The 18,496-nt window shown below is 56.8% G+C and overlaps 3 protein-coding genes across 3 annotated transcripts in view; 2 read left to right on the forward strand and 1 right to left on the reverse strand.

Annotated features, from left to right (window-relative positions):
• Nucleotides 1-3,205: 3,205 nt before the first annotated feature.
• NCLIV_053570 (putative tRNA methyltransferase domain-containing protein) lies at nt 3,206-7,147 on the forward strand (the record flags this gene model as incomplete). Its single annotated transcript, XM_003884909.1, has 3 exons — nt 3,206-4,563; nt 4,866-5,268; nt 5,579-7,147. The coding sequence occupies 3 exons, from the start codon at nt 3,206-3,208 to the stop codon at nt 7,145-7,147; spliced, it is 3,330 nt and encodes a 1,109-aa protein (XP_003884958.1).
• A 2,042-nt stretch (nt 7,148-9,189) lies between these two features.
• Nucleotides 9,190-10,440, reverse strand: NCLIV_053580 (50S ribosomal protein L4P, related; the record flags this gene model as incomplete). Its single annotated transcript, XM_003884910.1, has 1 exon — nt 9,190-10,440. The coding sequence occupies one exon, from the start codon at nt 10,438-10,440 to the stop codon at nt 9,190-9,192; it is 1,251 nt and encodes a 416-aa protein (XP_003884959.1).
• Nucleotides 10,441-13,834: 3,394 nt separating this feature from the next.
• Nucleotides 13,835-18,496, forward strand: part of NCLIV_053590 (WD-40 repeat protein, related) — a gene marked incomplete at both ends in the record, with an annotated part of 5,789 nt that continues 1,127 nt past the window's right edge. The window contains 7 exons of the mRNA XM_003884911.1: nt 13,835-14,446; nt 14,795-15,159; nt 15,411-15,546; nt 15,897-16,263; nt 16,657-17,132; nt 17,381-17,499; nt 17,879-17,956. Of these exons, the coding sequence (XP_003884960.1) occupies nt 13,835-14,446; nt 14,795-15,159; nt 15,411-15,546; nt 15,897-16,263; nt 16,657-17,132; nt 17,381-17,499; nt 17,879-17,956 (2,153 nt within the window). The remainder of the gene's footprint in view (nt 14,447-14,794; nt 15,160-15,410; nt 15,547-15,896; nt 16,264-16,656; nt 17,133-17,380; nt 17,500-17,878; nt 17,957-18,496) is intronic.

Here is an 18,496-nt window from a genome sequence, read left to right on the forward strand (position 1 = left end):
ATCTAGCTTCTTTTTTACTCTTCTCGTCTCGCGTCTATGTAATACGCGACACGCGCGTTCCTGGGCTTCTCAATTGGAAGATGCGATGCGCCTCAGCTGTGTCGAAGATTAAATGTGCCCAGAAATTCCCACAGTCGCTGCTCTCACTCTCGTCCATGCGAATGAACTCTAGGAACTCGAGCCTTTAGACGAGTGCTTCCAAAATACATTACCTGCATACATAAATACATACATTTTCACACATATGCGCAAGCAACTACCCGCATATATATGCACATGTATGCGTTTCGATGAAATTCTATTTGCGCATAGAATCAACGCTTGACTGGACTTGAATCGAGACATGTAGACCGGCCACACACTGTCTGTGTCCCGCTTGGCGAGTATCCGCTTTGGTACTGAGGTCTTTGAAAAAATCGGGAAGATCCACGTTGCCGCCGAAAGCTGGTGCGCTGCTGCCTTGGACGATTCCCAGAAAAATCGAAAGGCCACGCTGTCAGCCCTAAGATTCACGAACTTGTGCGTATAGAGACGAACTATTTACCGAAGACCTGAATGCGGCTATAGTTCAAACTGCAAAGTGGATTACACGAATCTACATATATATATATATATATATACATATATGCTTCAATATATGCACAAAAATCCATGCATAAACAAGATCTAGAAATTGTAAATCTATGCAAATATCGATGCACATATGCATACGCAACCATGTAGGCACATGGATTGTACGGGAAAAGAGGTTTGGTATTTTTTGCGTGTGCCGTTCGCAGAGCGCACTGCGGAGAGTCTCGCGTATACCCTTCTCTTCGCGCCGTTTCTTCTGTCGCACACAGCGAGACACGTCCTGGACCGACGGTGGCCAGCGCCGGGACACGGAGGGATAGAGAAGTCGAGATTGACGAGAAGCCTGCAGGAAGAGCTGGTGCCCAAGCCTCGATATCGCGAGAGGAATTTTGTATTTTGGCGGAACCGGAACGCGGTCTGAGAGGAGAGAACGGTCCGAGACGAGAGGCAGCGCCTGCGGGAGTGTCTCGTCTCTTGCTCCACAAGCTGGTGCGGCGCCTTTGTGGATGAGAGAACCACCTTGTTTTTCCCTGCGAGACCAGAAGCGGACCGAGGAACAGAAGGGATGAAAGCCGAAAAGCGAAAAAAGGAAAAACGGTCGTCGATCGCCACGGCGCAAAGCGGCGGGGATTCCACGAGGCGCAACAAGAGAGAGCCGGCGAGGGCAGACAGGCAGGAGAGGCAAAAAAGTCACTTTCAGTTTCCCTTTCTTCTCTGGACAAAGCGTCCACAGGGGGAAGAGCCTTTCCTGCGTTTTGTTCCCGTGCAGATGAAATGAAGGAGACCGGGATTCCCCGTTTTTGACTCTCCGCTTCGTCCCTTTTCCCCTCTCGAGCGCTCGAGTGGAAGAAGCTAGCTGGAACGGGACGGAGGGAGCGCGAGTGGCCGGGCACGAGAAAAAGAGACAGCGCGTAGAGAGACAGCGCGTAGAGAGACAGCGTGAGGAGGAGGGGAGAGGTACAGGTAGCGACGGGTTTGGCTGTTCCTGCACGGTGAAAAGACGCATTTCGAATGTCTTTTCTTTCGGCATCCTGGGAGCCGCCTGCGGATTGTCGAGGACGGCCAGATGCCGTTGAAGGCACGCAGTTTGGCGGTGGTGTATGACGCCCCGCTGGTGGGAAAGATCGCTTCTCGGAGCACGCGAAAAACGATTGAGAGCGAAAAGACGGCCAGGTAGAAACAGCCGAGAAAGAACGAAAATTCCTCCCGTTGCGTGAAAAATGGGCCTCTTCTGTGGGAGGAGAAACGGAAACGCGTTCTGAGACGCCTTTCCTGGCGTCGATTTTTCCGCGGAGCACGGGAAAAACGCAATGTCTTGATGGCAAAGCGGCGGGCTGTGCTTCGGTGGACACAAGGCGCTTCATCCTTCCTCGCGTGGCCGATGTTTCTCAAATCACGTGGCGGCTGCAAGACGCTGCCTGTCGTCCTTTTTCTCTTCCTCATCACCGTCGCCCCACGACGCGCGTTTCCCCTCGCGATTCCCGTCGCCAGCTCCGCCGGTTCGCCGTGGCTTCCGCCGGCGCTTTCCTGTTCGTCAGGTAAACATAGACCTCGTTCACCTTCTGCCTTCCCGGGTGTACGTACACCCGAAAACGAAGAAGGGATTCTTTCAGGTGTACGTACACCTGGCCAAGTCAACCGCACTCCGTTTGCCCGGCGGATCGTCGCCAACCTTCCGCAGCTTTCCAGTCACGATGGCTCGAGGTGTCGACGGGCACTCCTGGGAACTCGCGGCTTTCTGGCCCGCGTTCGCATTGGAGCAGACAGAGGAACAGAAGGAGAGACTCAGAGAGACCAGAGCGAACGCGGCATCTGCGCTGCGTTTCCGCCGTCTCGCGGAGCCGGCACCCACCTCCGAGGATTCCATCGGGGCCCGTCGCTGAGCAAGAAGTCGGGAAAAACACTGCAGCGCAGAGGAAGCTCGCACCCGTGTTGTCTCTCTTTACCAGTGAAACAGGCTTCACGGTGTACATGCACTTCTCTCTCTCACCATGGAGAAGTTCCGTACTCAGGTAGTGGTGCTTCTCCTCTTCCTCACAGGTCTCGCCTCTCTCCCTCGTCTGCCTTTCTCAGCAACGCGAGGTCCAGGCGTCAGATTGGGGTAAAAAAAACCGAGCTGTGGCATCGTTGTGTCGCATTTAGACGGAAACACTGTCTTGGGGACAGCGCGAAGGCAGACAGGTCTGTGTTCTTTCTTTTTCACCTTTCACCAGGTGACTCCTCAACCGTCTCTGTTGACTACCTTGCCGAACCTTCGGAATACAGGGGCCGACTACAACTCGCCTCTTCTTTGTCTTCTCACTCTCTCCTGCGTCGTGTTTGTGTTTCTCGTTATTCTTCTGTTCGTCGTTCCTTCTGCACTCTTTCCTCGTCTTTTCCCTCTTTTTCTCCGAGACCTCTCTCTTCGTGCCTTTCCCCGTCTTCTCCCTCTTCCCCGTCTTCTCCCTCTCCTCCCCCTTCTCGTTTTCTTCCTCCACGTCTTCGTGCTTTACTTTCGGAGTTGCGAGAACAGAGGGACTTGCATGCAGTGTTCGAGAAACTTGTTTCCTTGGCGTCGTGTCTCCCCCTCCGTCGAGTGAAAGATACGGCGGCTCGGTCCCCGTCTTCCGCCTCGTGTTCGTCTTCCGCGTCTATGACATCCTCTCGGGACGAGGGTAACGAGACGGACGAGGAAACAGAAGACAATCCGCGAGCCTGGGAGAGAGTCGAAGGCTGTTCCGCTCTCGTGCACATCCGCGTCCGTCTGCAGCCCCGGCCGTCTCAAGATGCAAGAGAACCACGCGACTGCGCCCTCGCACGCGGAAAAGAAGCTCCAGAGGAGACGCCGAAGAAGCGTTCGGGGTTTGGTCCTCCGTCTTCCCCCTCGCCTTTTTCTTCTTCGTGCTCCGACTGTCACTCGCTCCGCAGAGGCGACGGCGACGCAAGCAGAACCCCTCTCCCTCCTGCTGTCGGCCTCACGACAGAGAACAGAGGCGAGGTGCGCGTGGATCTCAGAGGATGGTCAGACTCCCTGCTCGTGCGAGGCTGGCTGTCGGTCCTCGTTGCGGGCCTGAAGGGCTGTGCGCCCGAGACGGTTCTCGCTCTAACGACGGACGAGATCCTGCGCGAGGCGGGGCTGAAGGCGCCGTCGACGTTGAGGTCTCCTGGCAAAGAGGCAGACCGCAGCGCAAGAGAGCCTCAGGAAGAAGGCCGGGCCGAAGGCGACGAAGTGCAACAGGGGGGTGAAGAAGACGGAGAGAGAGAAGAAAGGCGGAGGGCGAGGGATGAAGAGAAACGCCGACTCGTTGTCCCGCAAGGTCTCGGGCACATGCTGCGGTCAATTCAACGGCAAGTCCGAGTCCAGCTCGGCCGCCTGCAGGAAGAGAAGACAGGATGCACGGCCGAGGAAAAAGTGGGGGAGAGGAAGAACTCCGACAGGTCTCACGAACCGGCCGGACCTCCAGGACAAGGAGAAAAGCCGACAGCTGAGCTCGAGAGCGTCCCGGATCCTCGCAGCAGGAACCGAGAGAAGGAAGCCGTCACTCTCCCCTCGTCTCCTCTTTCGTCTCCATGCCGTCCGCGAGCTCCGCCGTCTTCCCTCGCCAGAGCCCTCGCTTCGTCGTCGCCTCTCTCTTCGTCCTCCTCAGAAAGTTCTGGGCCGGAGGCAGAGGCGAGGCGCGCTGCCCCTCCGCTGTCTGAGGAGATCGCCGTGCTACTCAGTGGCGGAGTCGATTCGTCTGTGTCTCTCCGTCTGCTCCAGCAGCGGGGCTTCTCGCCTCGGGCTTTCTTCATCAAAATCTGGCTGCCAGAGTATCTGCTGGTGTCTAGACACCTCCCGCGCGAAGACACCGGCGAAAGCGCGCTTCCCGAGGCAGGCCGCGCGTGCGGCTGGAGAGCGGATTTGACCTTCGCCGAGCAGGTTTGTCGCCAAGCGCGCGTGCCTCTCGAGGTCCTCCCGCTCCAAGAAGCTTACTGGGAAGGCGTGGTTAAGCAGCTGCTCGACGAGGCAAGGTGCGCGGAGCCCAAACTGCAGGCGAGACGCAGATCGTGCGACCAAGGCGGGACACACGGCATAGCCGAACAAAACCGACGACGGAGAATAAGGCTTCTCTCTGCCTGTGTCTCCGTGTTCCCTTTCCTCGTTCTCAGTGTCTTCGTTGGGCCCCTTCGCTTGCGGCCTGGGTTGATGCTTCCCGCTTCCGTCTCGCGCCCCGTCGCTGTCGCCTTACGTCCTTCTCCTCGAGTGTCTGCCTCTCTTCTTCTCTCGTCAAGTTATGTGTCTCTTCTGCCCGTTATTCTTTTCTGTCATGCAGACAGGGCCTGACGCCCAACCCGGACTGGTGGTGCAACCAGAGAGTGAAGTTCGGTGCGTTCCTCGACCTCCTGGACGGTCGGGAAAACCGCCGCAACCTCTCACGACATAACGGAGACAAAGCGAGCGAAGCCAAAAACGCAGAGAGGCCTTCCTCCGCGTGGTCTTCGTGCTGGACCGGCGCGGTGGCGTCTGGGCATTACGCCCGAGTTGTTCATGACGCAGAGGCAGCGAGGTCTGGACAACGCGAAGGACACGAAAGAGAAGATGAGCGAGGAGACAGAAGAACCAGGCTGTTGCGAGGAAAGGATCGCCGGAAAGACCAATCGTATTTTTTGAGTGGGCTGTCGCAGAGACAGTTGAGACGCTTGCTGACACCCGTGGGAGATATGGAGAAGGTGGAGGTAGGTCAGGGATTGGCGTACTTCTGTCTCTTCTGGAACGTGAAAGTCTTTGGTGGTCAGTTCGCTTTGCTCCGGCGCTGCCCCCGTGCACGTGTGTGTGTGTGTGTGTGTGTGTGTCGCTACTCTCGTGGCTGCATTTCTCTCATCCACTGTGGTTTTTTCCGGTCTCTTTTTCTGGTTCTTCTCGCGCAGTTCTCCCTTCGCCTTTTGCTTTTTTCCTCTCGCCCGTCTTGTCTCTCTCGCGCCGCCTTTTCACGCTTCGCTGGCCCGGATCGTCTGCTCTTTCGCGTTGTTCCCTCTTCTCGCGCAGGTCCGTCGCCTCGCTGCGGGTCTGGCGTTGCCGACTGCGTCTCGACGAGACAGCCAGGGGCTCTGCTTTCTGGGCAAACTTCCTCTGTCGCTTTTCTTCCAGCATTTCCTGGGGTCTTCTCCAGGCCCGGTGCTCCACTTCCCGTCCTGTCTCGCTCTCGGAACTCACGGGGGCCTCTGGAACTTCACTGTGGGCCAGCGGAAGGGCGTTACGCCCTGCATAGACGTCGGTCGCATTCGGAAACTTTCTTCTCGTTCCTCTCTGGACTCGCGTGCGGCTCCTTTCGGCAACCAACAGAAAAGGCAGACGAGGGACAGAAGCGAGCAGTCCAGAGGGCCCGGAGAACTTCAGAACTGGTCCCCGGCGTCAGAGTCGAGTGTACGTACACCTGGAACGCCGAACGTCCCCGAGCCGGCGGGCCCGGCGTTGGCCACGTCCGGCGAGGAGGCGACTGCGAATCTTCGCCTCGAGAGAAACGCATCAAAGAGGGAAAGTCGGCCCGGCGGGGCAGACCCCAACGCGCCAGACAGGAACCGAAACACCGTGGGTCTCGTGTGTACATACAGCCGAGCTCCGCCGACTGACGGAGGTCGAGCGACATCTCCGAGTTCGAGCTCCGCCGTGGACGGGAACGAAGTTCGCAAAGGTGGACGGAGCCGTCTCCCGCGTCCCGCTCTCGCCGCCCTTCTCTCGGAAACTTCCCAAAACGTTTTTGGATCGGCACATCCCCTTCTGCGCGGAGGCCGTGGCGCGACGAGTCTCGCAGGCCGTTGGGTTGTGGCGGGGAAGCATCCCCCGTCGAACGCGCTCTTTGTTGTGAGCGAGAAAGAAATGAAGGATGCGGCAGCGGTGGCGGAAAGTGTCGGCTACTCGTTGGAGGTCCTCGCCGCGGGCGCCGGTGTCGATACAGCGGCGGAGTCCCAGGCCACGTATCTCCTCGCCTTCCTTCTCACCCTCCAGCAGAAATTCTTGCGCGTTGACGACTTCCAGTGGATTTCTGGCGCGCCGCCGCTTCGCCCTTTAAACGCGGTAAAAGAGGAGCATCCGTGGGCGCCGCGTGCGTCCTTCCTCCACGCGCTTCCTAGTCGCAGCGAGGGAGTCCTGCCATGGCGCCAAGCCGGCGACGAGAAGGAAGACGGCGACCTGGCGTTTCTTCGCTGGGCCCTCGAAGGCACGAAGGACAGGAGTCCCCGGGTGTACGACGTGCAGGTGCGGCACGCCGCGGGGAGCGCCTGTGCAGCTGTTCATCGAAACGTCCGTCTTTGTCTCTTCCCTCCAGAGAAGGTTCTTTCCAAGGAAACTCTTTCCCGACCTTCCGTCCTTTCTTACCACAGCAAAGGGAGCAGAGCCGAGAGAACGCGTTGGCACTTTGGGGACCAGCGCTCCAGCAGCAGCCTTCCTGGTGTCTGGACAGCGTGGATCGAGTTGCACGAACCGGATGAAGGCCTTGCTCCCGGACAAATCGCTGCTCTCTACGAAGGAGAAGAATGTCTCGGTGCCGGGCGAATCAGCCCCAGGCAAGGACACCTGGCCGTCGAGGCAGCGCTGCGGGCTGCGGGGCTGAGTTAGGAACAAAAAGGGGCCGGGTGTCTCTCTCGCCGCGCAGATGCGCGAGAGTGGCGGAGACAACGCGATCACTCTCGAGCGCAGCACTTTTCCGGGCGCTCTGCAGCCAAGAGGCAGAGAATTTGATAAAAAAACATCAAGAACAACTCTTGTGCAAACAGGCTTCTCGGCGACAATTCCTATATATCTATATGCATGTAGGCATGCAGGTGTGTGTATGTATGTATGTATGTATGTATGTATGTATGTATGTATGTATGTATGTATGTATGTATGTATGTATGTATGTATGTATGTATGTATGTATGTATGTATGTATGTATGTATGTATGTATATATATATATATATATACATATATGTCTATGTGAAGAGAGATCGGTAGAGAAAAAAAGATGCAGGGGTTAGGGATGTCTCGTTGTGCATGGACGCTTGTGAGGCTCGTGGTGAGCTTCCTTGTACCTGTGTCGAGTCGCCAACAGGCGTCTCTTTCCTCGCTAATTTCGTCGTGAGGCCGGGAACTGCTTGAGACGAGACAGCGAAGTTTGCTCTGGAACGCACAAGCGACCGAGTTCGCAAAGAGGCGCTGCAAACACGCGGGAAGCTGACGAGACGCCTTCACTCGCCGTAGAGCAACAGAAGGAAAAGGGGAATCTCCAATTTTTTTTGCACAAGCTGCCAAAACCCTCACAGTGTCGGGTCGTCTCTCTACTTCTCCATTCATCTGTGCATATACCTATAGATCTACCTATATATGCATATGAATATAGGTATATGCAGGCATCTATAAATGTATCCAGAATATATGTATGTTCCGAGGTGGGGCATGCATGCGCATGCATAGAACTATAAATCCATAGCTACATGCACTGGGTGCTGTGCATTCCTTCTCCGCTCCTGCACAGCCTGCATCCTAGATAGGGCCTTTCAGTTCCGCCATACACACAGTTGCATGCAGGGGATTTTTGTTTCAGGAATTCCCGAACGGACAGGACGTGAAGGGGTGCCTCTCTTCGAGGAGATAGAGCGGCCCTCCTAAATCTGAAAACGCATACACTCGCCTTCACACATGCACGAATCCTTTCATAGATAGAAACGTATGCGGGCAGTTTGGCTCGTGACAGTCTCTGACCCCGAATGAACTGCATCTTTCTTATCCCTTTACCTTTTGTGGGACTGCAGCAGCGTAGTCACCAGTTTTCGGACTGCGTGTCCTACCACGTCTCCCCAGTCACTGAAGAACCCAAATCCATGTAAACATGTATCTATCTGTAGTTATCCCCGTGAATGTAGATACGCGTGCCGGCTTTTTGTGTAGGTCGTTCCAGAGTGTCGATACACCCGCGAGAAGGTGCGTTGTCAAGGTGGGACTCTCTCACGTAGGACTCAAACGAGCGTTCGTCTCTTATCCCCTCTAAAGGTGTTTGCTTAAAGAAAACGACCTGCCACTGTCTCTCTTGTGCACCACCCATACATGTCTGTGTAACTCCTGCGTTAGGTCCACCCATGCATGTTTGTGTAACTCCTGTGTTAGGTCGTTCTTCTTTTCGTAGTCTCTGTTCTCTGTCCTTGCACGCATGTGTGTGCAGTTCCGGGTCTCGCCCGCCAGTGTCCGTGAGTCGAATGTTCCCCTCTGCTCTTTCTCTTTCCCTGCCTCTCGACGCTCTGCACACTGTCTATACACCCCGCGGAGAACGCTGTCACAGCCGCGCGTCTCTGGCCCACCGGTGTACGTACACCTCTCAATCGGGCCCGCCTGCACGTTACTTTTTTTTGTGGCCACGGGGCTCGTGAGGCTTCCTCGCTCTGTTCTCTCGCTTTCCCGCAAACGTTTCTCCGGAAGACTTCACCTCTCAGTTTCTTCTCTCACGATTTCTCTACTGGCACTGACGCCGCGCGCGCGCACACGACTCTCCCACTGTCACTCGACATCGAGACGCGTCACAACACATTCTCTCGCGTGTCTTCTCTTCCCCTTTCGTCAGCTTCACGCCCCGCAACACAAGGGTAGTGTCCCCCCCCCTGAACGGTCCTTTTCGCTTTTCACTTATTCCTCCTCGGCGCTCGCTTCCAAGACAGCTCCAGCCTCTTCGGCCTTGCGGCGGGCGGCGGCCTCGAGTTCGGAGGCCATCTTGTCGGAGAAGGCCTGTCGGATCTCCGCAGCGAAAAGGCGAGCGCTCTTGCGGTGTTTCTTGTGCTCCGCGACGTTCGCCTTCTTCTTTCTGAGGACCAACTCGCGCTGCTTGGTGCCTTCAGTCTGGGAGAGACGCGCGAGAATCTTCAAGTTCCGCGCCGCAGGGTTAACCCGGCACATCACGGCGTGGTTCTTGAGCAAGTTCTTCTTCTGACCGCGCTTCTTCTGCGGGGCCTTGCGCGCAGGACGAACCACCCGCTGGATCTCCTCAGAGTTGATGATGCGGCTCAGATCCGCGTTCGCCATCAACGCCCTGGGCAAGTGATACCCCTTCTTCAGCTGCGCCGTGCCCGAACCGGTGTGGCGGCCAAAGAGAAGCTGGAGACGCTTGAAGGCAGACGCGGTGTACAGACAGAAGCGGCCGAGGGCGCCTCCGGGAGCGAGTTGCAGCAGGTTCAGGGAATCGACCTTGCACAGCTCGACTCCGGGAATGTTGCGGAAGGCGCGCGTGACGCCGTTGTCCTCGGCGTAGACGACGAGAGGCCCGCGACGGATGTGCGTCCTGCGGCCACGCATCTTGCCCTTGCCGGCGCGCAGCTTCTTGGCGCTCGCGCGCACGCGCTCGAGTTCCGCACCGCAGCCGAGCGTCTCGAGGATCTTCACGGCCTCGCGGGTCTTTGTCACCTTCTCAACCTTCTCGCTGACAACAAGCGGCAGTTCCGGGACCTCGTCGATTCTGTGGCCGCGGGCCATGACTAGCGCGGGCAGTCCGGTCGCCGCAATCGCGGAAGCCACGGCGTGGCGCTTCTGCGTCACATTCACCTTGCGATGCCATCTTCTCCACGTCTTGTTCGGCGCAAACATGCCTCCGCCACGGCACATGTTGCCGAAGGCAGCCTGGCCAGCGCGGTGCGTGCCTCCGCCGGGGACGCGCGGAATTCGCGACACGGCGCGACCAGTTCCCCAGGACTCGGCCGAAGTTTGGTAGCCTGCGTTCGGCGCCACGCCGTACGGCTGTCGGCGGTTCTTCGCCAAGTTCGTGTGGACGAAGCGCACGAGGTCGGGACGCAGCGGGGAGAGGAAGACCGAAGGCATCAGGGACGTGCCGGAAGCAGTCCCGTCCTCCGTCTTGTACACGGAAACCAGCGGGCGCGCCGTCGCCATCTTTGAAACAAACCCGCGAAAACACACAATGGAGAGCGCGCGCGAGAGAAGCTGCAAACACACACGAGAGACAGAGACAGACAAAACGGGAGACGTATACAACCAGGCAAACGAACGAGGAAAGCACACAACGCAAAGTGACAGAAAAAAACGACACATGCATGCACGATCTGTACACAGATGTGTGTGCACACCCTGGAGGAAAAGTCTCGTCTTCGCAGGCACTAGAAGTGGGCGGCGGAGCAGCTCGAGAGGCAACGGAAAGTGCACTGAAGCGGCACAGAGACAGAGACAGGAAGGAGTCTTTCCGTGTGGCACAGAAGACGGACGGTGCGAAACCGAAATGGAGACAGGAGGGACAGCCCTGGGGTCTCGGCTTGTCAGGGAGAAAGAAGGCCCGACGGCACGGGGTTCGGCCTATCCGAGAGACGTGAATACGGGGTTGATCAATTCCTTGAGCGTATTGGATGCTGCGGGAGCTGTGGTTTCGAGAGACCATGCCCGGAAACGGCAGAACGCACGTGGAGAGAAGAAACCGCACCACCCAGGACAGAGACGGGAGAACATGTCAAATACGTATCTCGCACATCGAGGAAACCACGTTTCCGGGAAAAACAGCATTGGGGGCCCAGCGGAAGTTCCTCCTTTTCCGCGTTCCGCTTTGAATCGCCCCTCGGAAGTCTTTCCCAGCAGGCCGTTCGCTGTGTGGGATCCACGGAGTTTGGAAAGGCTCTGCGCGAGAGCCAGGGGAAATTTCTTTCGCTCTTCTCTGCTCAAATTGAAGCACTCGCGGGTTTCACCGTCTTCTCTCGGCAGCCAGGTGTCCAGAACACGCCCCTGTGTTTCGCTCTCTGTCGCGAAACCGCCCTCGGCGTTTCCCCAGATTTTCCCGAGTCCGACCCGGCGTTGTTACTCTCCAGGCTGCCTCCAACCGGCCTCATCAGACGCGTGCAAAGACGACGAGAGAAGTGCGAAATGCGAGAAAGACAAAAGGAGACTGCCCCAAAGACGAGAAGATTCGGGCACCAGAGTATCTATCGCCGGCATGTGGGGAAGAGAAGGCCGCCCCGCTCGCGCGCGGGGCGGCCTCCGCAGTGTAAATTCGCAAACTTACCTCTTTCCTCTCAGATGTGAACGGCACAATACCTCTCCGAAACGTTCGCCTGGACGCTCCGAACGGAAAGAAAAAACAGAGAACCCAAGGCGCGAAACCGACAACCCTTCCTTTGGCAGACTGTCTACCACACACGCCGAGCCTCTCCGCAGTCGAGAGAGCCTCCGGATTTTCTCGTGCCTGGCCTCGCGCATGCACTTAAGAAAACCCTCGCCGCCGACGAAACCCCTGCGGCCCGCACGCAGAAAGACGAGCGGCGACGGAATATAAGCCGAGAGACGCTCTGTCTCTCTGGCAGTGGCCGTGGCCAGGGAGTCAGCACAGCATTCTCCGCTTCGCCGTCCGCGTTTTGCGCGAGTCGCGGCGACGAGGAAGAGCGCAGACAGTGCCCGGCTCGTTTGTGCCGTGAGGCAGAGAGGCCGAGAGGCGCTGGCCTAAAAAACCTAGGAAGAACGCATGCAGCCTGTCTCACGCTTTGCGCTGCGGCGGAGAAAGGACTGCCGGGGTGTCCGGAAAAAGGGTAAGCAAAGAAGGCGCATTGGCGAGAGGCCGCTTTTCGCCGGGTTCGTGTAAAGGCCGAATCTGTCGGCGTGTGCTGTCGGCGAACGCGTCGTTTTTTCAGGTGATCTAAAACGCTTGCAAGACGGGCGGCTTCCTGCGCGAAAAAGAGGCGTCCATGTCCTGAAAGAAAGTGGATCCTCCCTTGATTCGTTTCTTTGTCTCGCCTCTCTCGAAAGAATCCGCAGCGTCGCGCTCTTCTTTTCTCGGAGCGCGCTCTCTTCGACAGGAAAGTGAAGCGGAAAAGACGGCATCTGCTGCCAAGGGTCGTGCGGAGGGTCCTCGACTCCAGGACTTCTCTGAGTTCTCTGCAAAGGGAAAAGCATAACTTTCCTCGCGGCCTGTGAATGGTTTCGCGCCTTTCTCCGCTGTATAGACACCTGACGGTGACCGCCAGCGAAAAGAGGGACGCTTTCGGGCCGTGTTTGGTTTCTGAGAAAAACGGGACGGAAAGCAGAGAAGAAGCAGGAGCGGAACAGGGGGACAGACCTTTTTCGCGGCCTTTACTCTCGGAACTTATGCGTCTTTGGAACTCGACGATTGCTCCTCGACAGATCGCGAGGAGGGGCAGATGGAGAGAGCGCGTTGCGACGGACCTCACTCTCGCCGTTTCCCTTCCCGGCCGACACTTTGGACGATCCGCTGCATCTGAAAAGGACACATCATACCAGAGGTCCTCGCTCTTTCCGTCGTTTTCTCTCTCCGTCCTTTGATCCGTGCGTCTTTCTCTCTGTTTTTTTCTATCTGTCTTCCTGGCCGTCTCACCGCTCCGTCTGTTCCTCTCCCTCGTCTGTTGTTGTGTCCCCTGTCTCATCTTCCGCGCTCGCCCGCACTTTCTTCTTCTGTGCGTGAGGCCGCGTGTGGAAGACAGGAGCGAGAAAAAGGGGAAAGCTCGACGAAAGAAGGAAGAAGTGTCTCCGTTTCTCTCCAGGTGAAGAGTGTGCCGACGAAGCTGCGGAAGCGTCAGCCGATATTGTCAGTTGGCGGTGCGCCTCGAGTTCGGCTTTGACAGGCAGGAAGAAACGCGCTTTGTCATCGCCGTTCTCTCCGGTGTTTCTCTCCCTTTTTCTCTTTGCCGTCGCTGGGACATTCCGAGGCCGGATGTTACCGCGTGTGAAGAGAAGAGATCAGCCTGTAATCTCCTTTCGTTCGTCGCCTTTTCCTGTCTTTATCTTCTCTCTCTCCGGTCTTTCGTGTCTCCCTTGACTGCGTGGATGCGTTTGGTGCTCGTCGTACGTTCGACGCGTCGCTGTCTCTTTTTTTCGGGTTTTAAGTTTCCTCGTTCCGTCCGCACTGTTTCTGCCGGATAGGGCAGATGCGCCTCGACTCGGATTCCTGTCTGCATCCTGGTTACAGGCTTTCTGTTCTCTCTCGGCTGAGTGCGATTCTTTTTTTCGATTTGGCAGACAAGTCAAGATGGAGACCGCAGTAGCGAGACACGTCTTTCGGCTCGTCTGAGTCCAAGTCTGCTCGAGGTCGTTCGCCGAATAAGCGCGTCCTCGTCAGCTGTGTCTTGTCTCCTTAGAAAAACTACCGTCCCGCCGTCGACACCTCCCGCCTGTTTGGCCTTCCCTCTTTCCTTTTCTCTCGTAAGCTCGTTTCCTGTCCTCTCGTGCCTTGCTCCGTGTCTCTCTCTCTGTCGCCGTGTCCCGGCTGCAAAAAAAGCACGGCTTCCGCTGTCTCCCTCTTTCGATCTTCTCTCACTTTTCGTCGTCTTCAAAAATGCGTATCCATCTGTCCTCGGACGAAGTGAATCTGCTGGTTCACCGGTACCTGCTTGAGAATGGGTTTCTGCACTCCGCCTTTGCCTTCTCGGCGGAGGCGGCGATCCCGAAGAATCCGTTCCACGTGACGCATGCGGAGAAGCTGCCTCCGAACGCCCTCGTCACGCTTCTCCAAAAGGCCCTCCTCTTCATCTACATCGAGTACCACACGGAAGATGAGACGGGACGAGCGATTCCCTGCGAGGAGGCGTTCTCCTTCTTCAAGCGCCACGAGTGCTGGACCCGGCGCGAAGGCTCCGAAGATCTTGCGGCCTCAGCTGCGTCGGGTCTCCTGGCGACTCTCGCCGCCGAGGGCGCAGGCACGCCGCGGAACGCGCCGGCAGCGGCCTCGCCGTCTCACCTCGCGAAAAGCGGGTCGGAGCCTGGCCCAGAGAGTGCAGGAAACGAACTCGACTTCTTGCCAGGGAGTCTCCTGGCAGACGACGAGCGCGCAGAGAGAACCGCGGAAAGGCCCTCGGCGCTCCGTGGGAAACGCGCGACGGGCACCAGCGTTGCCGCCAGCGCCTGGAACAGAGGAGGAGGAGGAGGACCGCGGGGCAAAAAACGCGCTGTAAGGGCGAACAGAGAAGAAGCAAGAGGAAGAAACGGGGGAGGACACAGAGAAGCTTACACAACACAACAAAAAAAGTCGCATATTATGCTCATGGGAAGGGATAAGATATCTACGTGCATGATGGCCAGGCGTCAGTGTGTGCGTGCATGTGCACGCAAATAGTTATATATAATATATATGTCGACTCACTTCGACAGAAATGCGGGGAGATCCAGATACATGGATGGGGTTTCGCGACAGCTGGTTTTTAGGGGAGATGAGGCGATGGAGAGGCACGGCTAGGTGAAAGGCTTCTCTCAAAGAGTCGACAAGTGAAGGTTTTTCGGTTTTTGTTTTTTCGCTCAGCGCATCCAGTACCGAGGGGCGACTGCGGGCGACGGTCCAGGTTCTGGCGAGCTTCCCGACGCACTCACGGGGTCTGTGCAGAACGCCGGCGGCCTTGTGGAGGAAGAGGATCGCAAAGAGTCGCCGCACGAAGGCGACGGAGGAACGTTGTCTGGGCGACGCGAAGACGAAGAAGAGAGCGAAGACGCGCCTCCCGTCGCCCGCAACGAGACTGGGGAAGACACCATCTTCGAAGGACCCCCAGCGCATGCATGCGAAGAAAAAGTCGCTTTGAAAAACTTCATTCGGCTGCTGCCCGGTCAAGACGGAGACGCAGGCGCGCTGTCCGAATGGAGTCCGGCAGACCCGTGCCTCATCGTCACAAAGTAGGGCAGAAGAGAGGACAAGCTGGGAGGCGGGGAGCGGTCGGGAAGCATGCGAGAGAGAAGAGAGAAGAGAAGCGCGAGTGGAAACCGGACCGGAGAGAGGGCGAAGGAAGTCGAGAACTTGACAGGCGAACGCACGAGGAGAGGCTGAAACGCGAGAAAGTGCAGCCGACCGTTTTTCAGGCACCCTCGATGTCTCGAGTGTCAGCCATCTGTCTTCTCTCTCCAATTTCCTCTCTGTGGCCTCTCAGCTTTGCAGCGGGCAGCCCGTGGCTGTATCGCCTTCCTCTGAACATCGTTGGCCCCGGAGTCCTTGCGCCTTACCGCGAACTTGATGGGCCCCGCGTCGCCGGTGCGCTCAATCCCGGCTCTTCTGCTCACTGGAAGGTAGTCTTTCCTCGGCGCTCGAAACGTCCACAGCTATGCACATGCGTATAAAATATACGAGCAGACGAATAGTCAAACGTAGTCATACATGGTCCCAATGCCTGTTTGCGTGTGTGCGCTTGTCTGTATAGCGTTATGTGACTGTTTTTCCTGGAAACGTGCGCTTCAACTCACTCGGAGCTTTCGGTGACTCGGAACGAATCCGTTACAACCGTCAACCGTCTGTCCCCCTTCCAATATACACACGCATATATATATATATATATATATAGAGAGAGAGAGAGAGAGATGTAGATATAGATGGAGAGATATATATGTGTTTGTACACTACCTGTGCGATTGTTGTTTAGAGAGATGGCGAGTTGGTGGCGACGGGGTACGAGTCTGGAGACGTGCGCGTGTGGAGGCCGTTGGACAGCCCGTTCGTTGCGTCGCTCTCGGTGAGTTCCACGTCGGTGATTTGCACGGCCTTTTCGTGCGAGGGAACTTACCTCGCGGCAGCCTGTGCAGATGGAACCGTCGTGGTTTGGAAGCTTTGCAGAGACGAGGCAGCCGAGACCAGGGAGAAAGGCGGGCTTGAGGTCGGGAGCAAGAGCGAGACAAACGAGGCGACTTCGGGTCCGAAAGCTTCCGAGGGTTCGCGGCGCGAAGAAGGCCGAGACGCGGAGTCAGGAAACGACGTCTCCTTCGTCAGGGTGCATGCGTACCGCCACAGAGGTGAGCGGGGCTCGGCGCACCCACACGCCGGAGAGAAACAGAAAACAAATCTGCTGTCCAGCAGGAGACAGACAACGTGGCGGAAAGCCACGTGATATGCGGGAGTCTAGAGTGTTTTTTGCGTCTATGGGCTGTTTTCAGAGGGACAAAAGTGCGTTTGCCTGATTTCGGCTTTCTGCGGAACGTCGGGTGCTGTCAACACGCGCACTGTTTTTGCCTCCGACGCGTTCCTCGGCGCGTTCCCTCCGCGTTGCTTTCTGCTGGGGGATCTTCCTCTCCACGTATTCCTATCCGTATCTGTGCTTTCCTTTTCGCTATGTCTTTCGTCCGTTGGGTGTTCTCTCGGCATTCGCCTCCTCGCTGTCCGTCTCGTCTTTTCCCCTCGTGTTTCAGGGGGAGTCATCGATCTCGACTGGACGCGCGACTGTGTCATTGCGAGTGGATCGGTCGATGGCTGTATCGTCGTCACCGATTTCCAAGAAGGCGTGTGTCACTGTCTCTCTCTCGGCGACGTTTCTCCGTCTGGCGGGACGCCTCGGACCGTGACAACTGCCGTCCCCTTCGCGAACTCGACAGAGCGAAGAGCGGAGAAAGGGGGGACTGGAGGCAGCGCGCCGTCTCCCAAGGGTAGGCGCGACGAGAAGCGAGAAGGCCAAGACGCGGAAGATGCGCGAGACAGCGGGGAGGCGCTCGCGGTGTTTCCGGAGAAGCCTGCGCCTGCTGAGCTCGAAGCAAAGAAAGAGGACAGAAAGGGAGACGCACAGAAAGAGACTCTCGACGCAAGTGGAAGCGAGGCCGAAGTCGCCTCGCTGCGCTGGAACGCAGACGGAACCTTCTTGGCCATCGTTGACTCGTCCCCCGTCGTTAAGGTACGCGGAGCAGCAGCAAGAAGGGAAACAAAAGTGGGGAGAGAAAAGAGGAGAGCGAAAAGGCGAGAGGGAGACAGAAGTGCGAAAACGGAGAAAGAAAGGAAGCGGGCGCACGCCGCAAGGTTCACAAGCCGCGAAGAAGCGTGAAAACGGGGAGAACGTTTCATTGAACGGGGGGCGGAGAAGAGATAAGGAAAGCGAAGGACGCAGAGAGGACCATGTTTTTGAACTCGTCTCCATTTTTGCAGCTGTGGCGGTTGGACGTGCCGCAAGCGCCGCTCATTGAGTTGGCTGCGCACGCCGAGCCCGTCATCAAGGCGGAATGGCGCGATGGAGGCCGGGACGATGATCAGCACTTCCTAGTCACGTGAGGCTTGTGCATGCGTTTTTTTACATCAAGGCGGCGATATCTCTCTGTCGTCTCGTGTGCATTTTTGCATATTACATATATATGCATGGATGCATGTACATTTGCATATGATGTACAAAATTCCGACGACTATGGAAATACCTATTTTGTACATGCATATATCTGGGAAGATAGAGTGCTCCGTTACTACTGAACAGACAAACGTCGAAACATAGATCTGCTTTTCTGTTTGTTATATCTGTGTATATACACTGCGAGGCCGGGACACGCAGCCCAATAGGATACACATAGATGTACATCTGTGGATGTGTGTTGCGAATTCCGGCGACGATGTTGACCGACAGATGACGAGAATGTGTCACTGCGTTGCTTTCAGAGTCGCCATGGATCGCCAGTTGCTTCTCTGGGACTTGGAGAAATCTAAGGACGAACCTGCGAAGAACATTGTGTACAAGTGAGCCTTCTTGCGCCTGCGACTTCTCCCTCTCTGCCATGTCCATCGCCCCCTCACCCCGATCGGAGCCCTGCGCTCCTCTCTGTCCTCTTTCTCTCCTCTCTCTCCTTCTCTCTCTCTCCTGCTCTTTCTCCTCTCTCCTCTCTGTCCTCTTTCTCTCCTCTCTCTCCTTCTCTCTCTCCTGCTCTTTCTCCTCTCTCTCTCTTTCTCTCTCTCCTTCTCTCTCTCCTTCTCTTTCTCCTCTCTCTCCTTCTCTCCCTCCTCCTCTCTTTCCTCTATCTCCTTCTCTCCCTCCTCTCTCTCTCCCTTCTCTCTCCTCTTTCTCTGTCTGTCTCTTTCTCCTTCTCTCTCTCGATCTCTTTCTCTTTTCTCTCCTCTCCCTCCTCCTCTCTTTCCTCTATGTCCTTCTCTCCCTCCTCTCTCTCTCCCTTCTCTCTCCTCTTTCTCTGTCTGTCTCTTTCTCCTTCTCTCTCTCGTTCTCTTTCTCTTCTCTCTCCTCTCTCTCTCCTTCTCTCTCTCCTCCTCTAGCTCCTTCTCTCC

The sequence above is a fragment of the Neospora caninum genome, chromosome XI (genome assembly GCF_000208865.1).
Source record: "Neospora caninum Liverpool complete genome, chromosome XI".
NCBI lineage: Eukaryota > Apicomplexa > Conoidasida > Eucoccidiorida > Sarcocystidae > Neospora > Neospora caninum.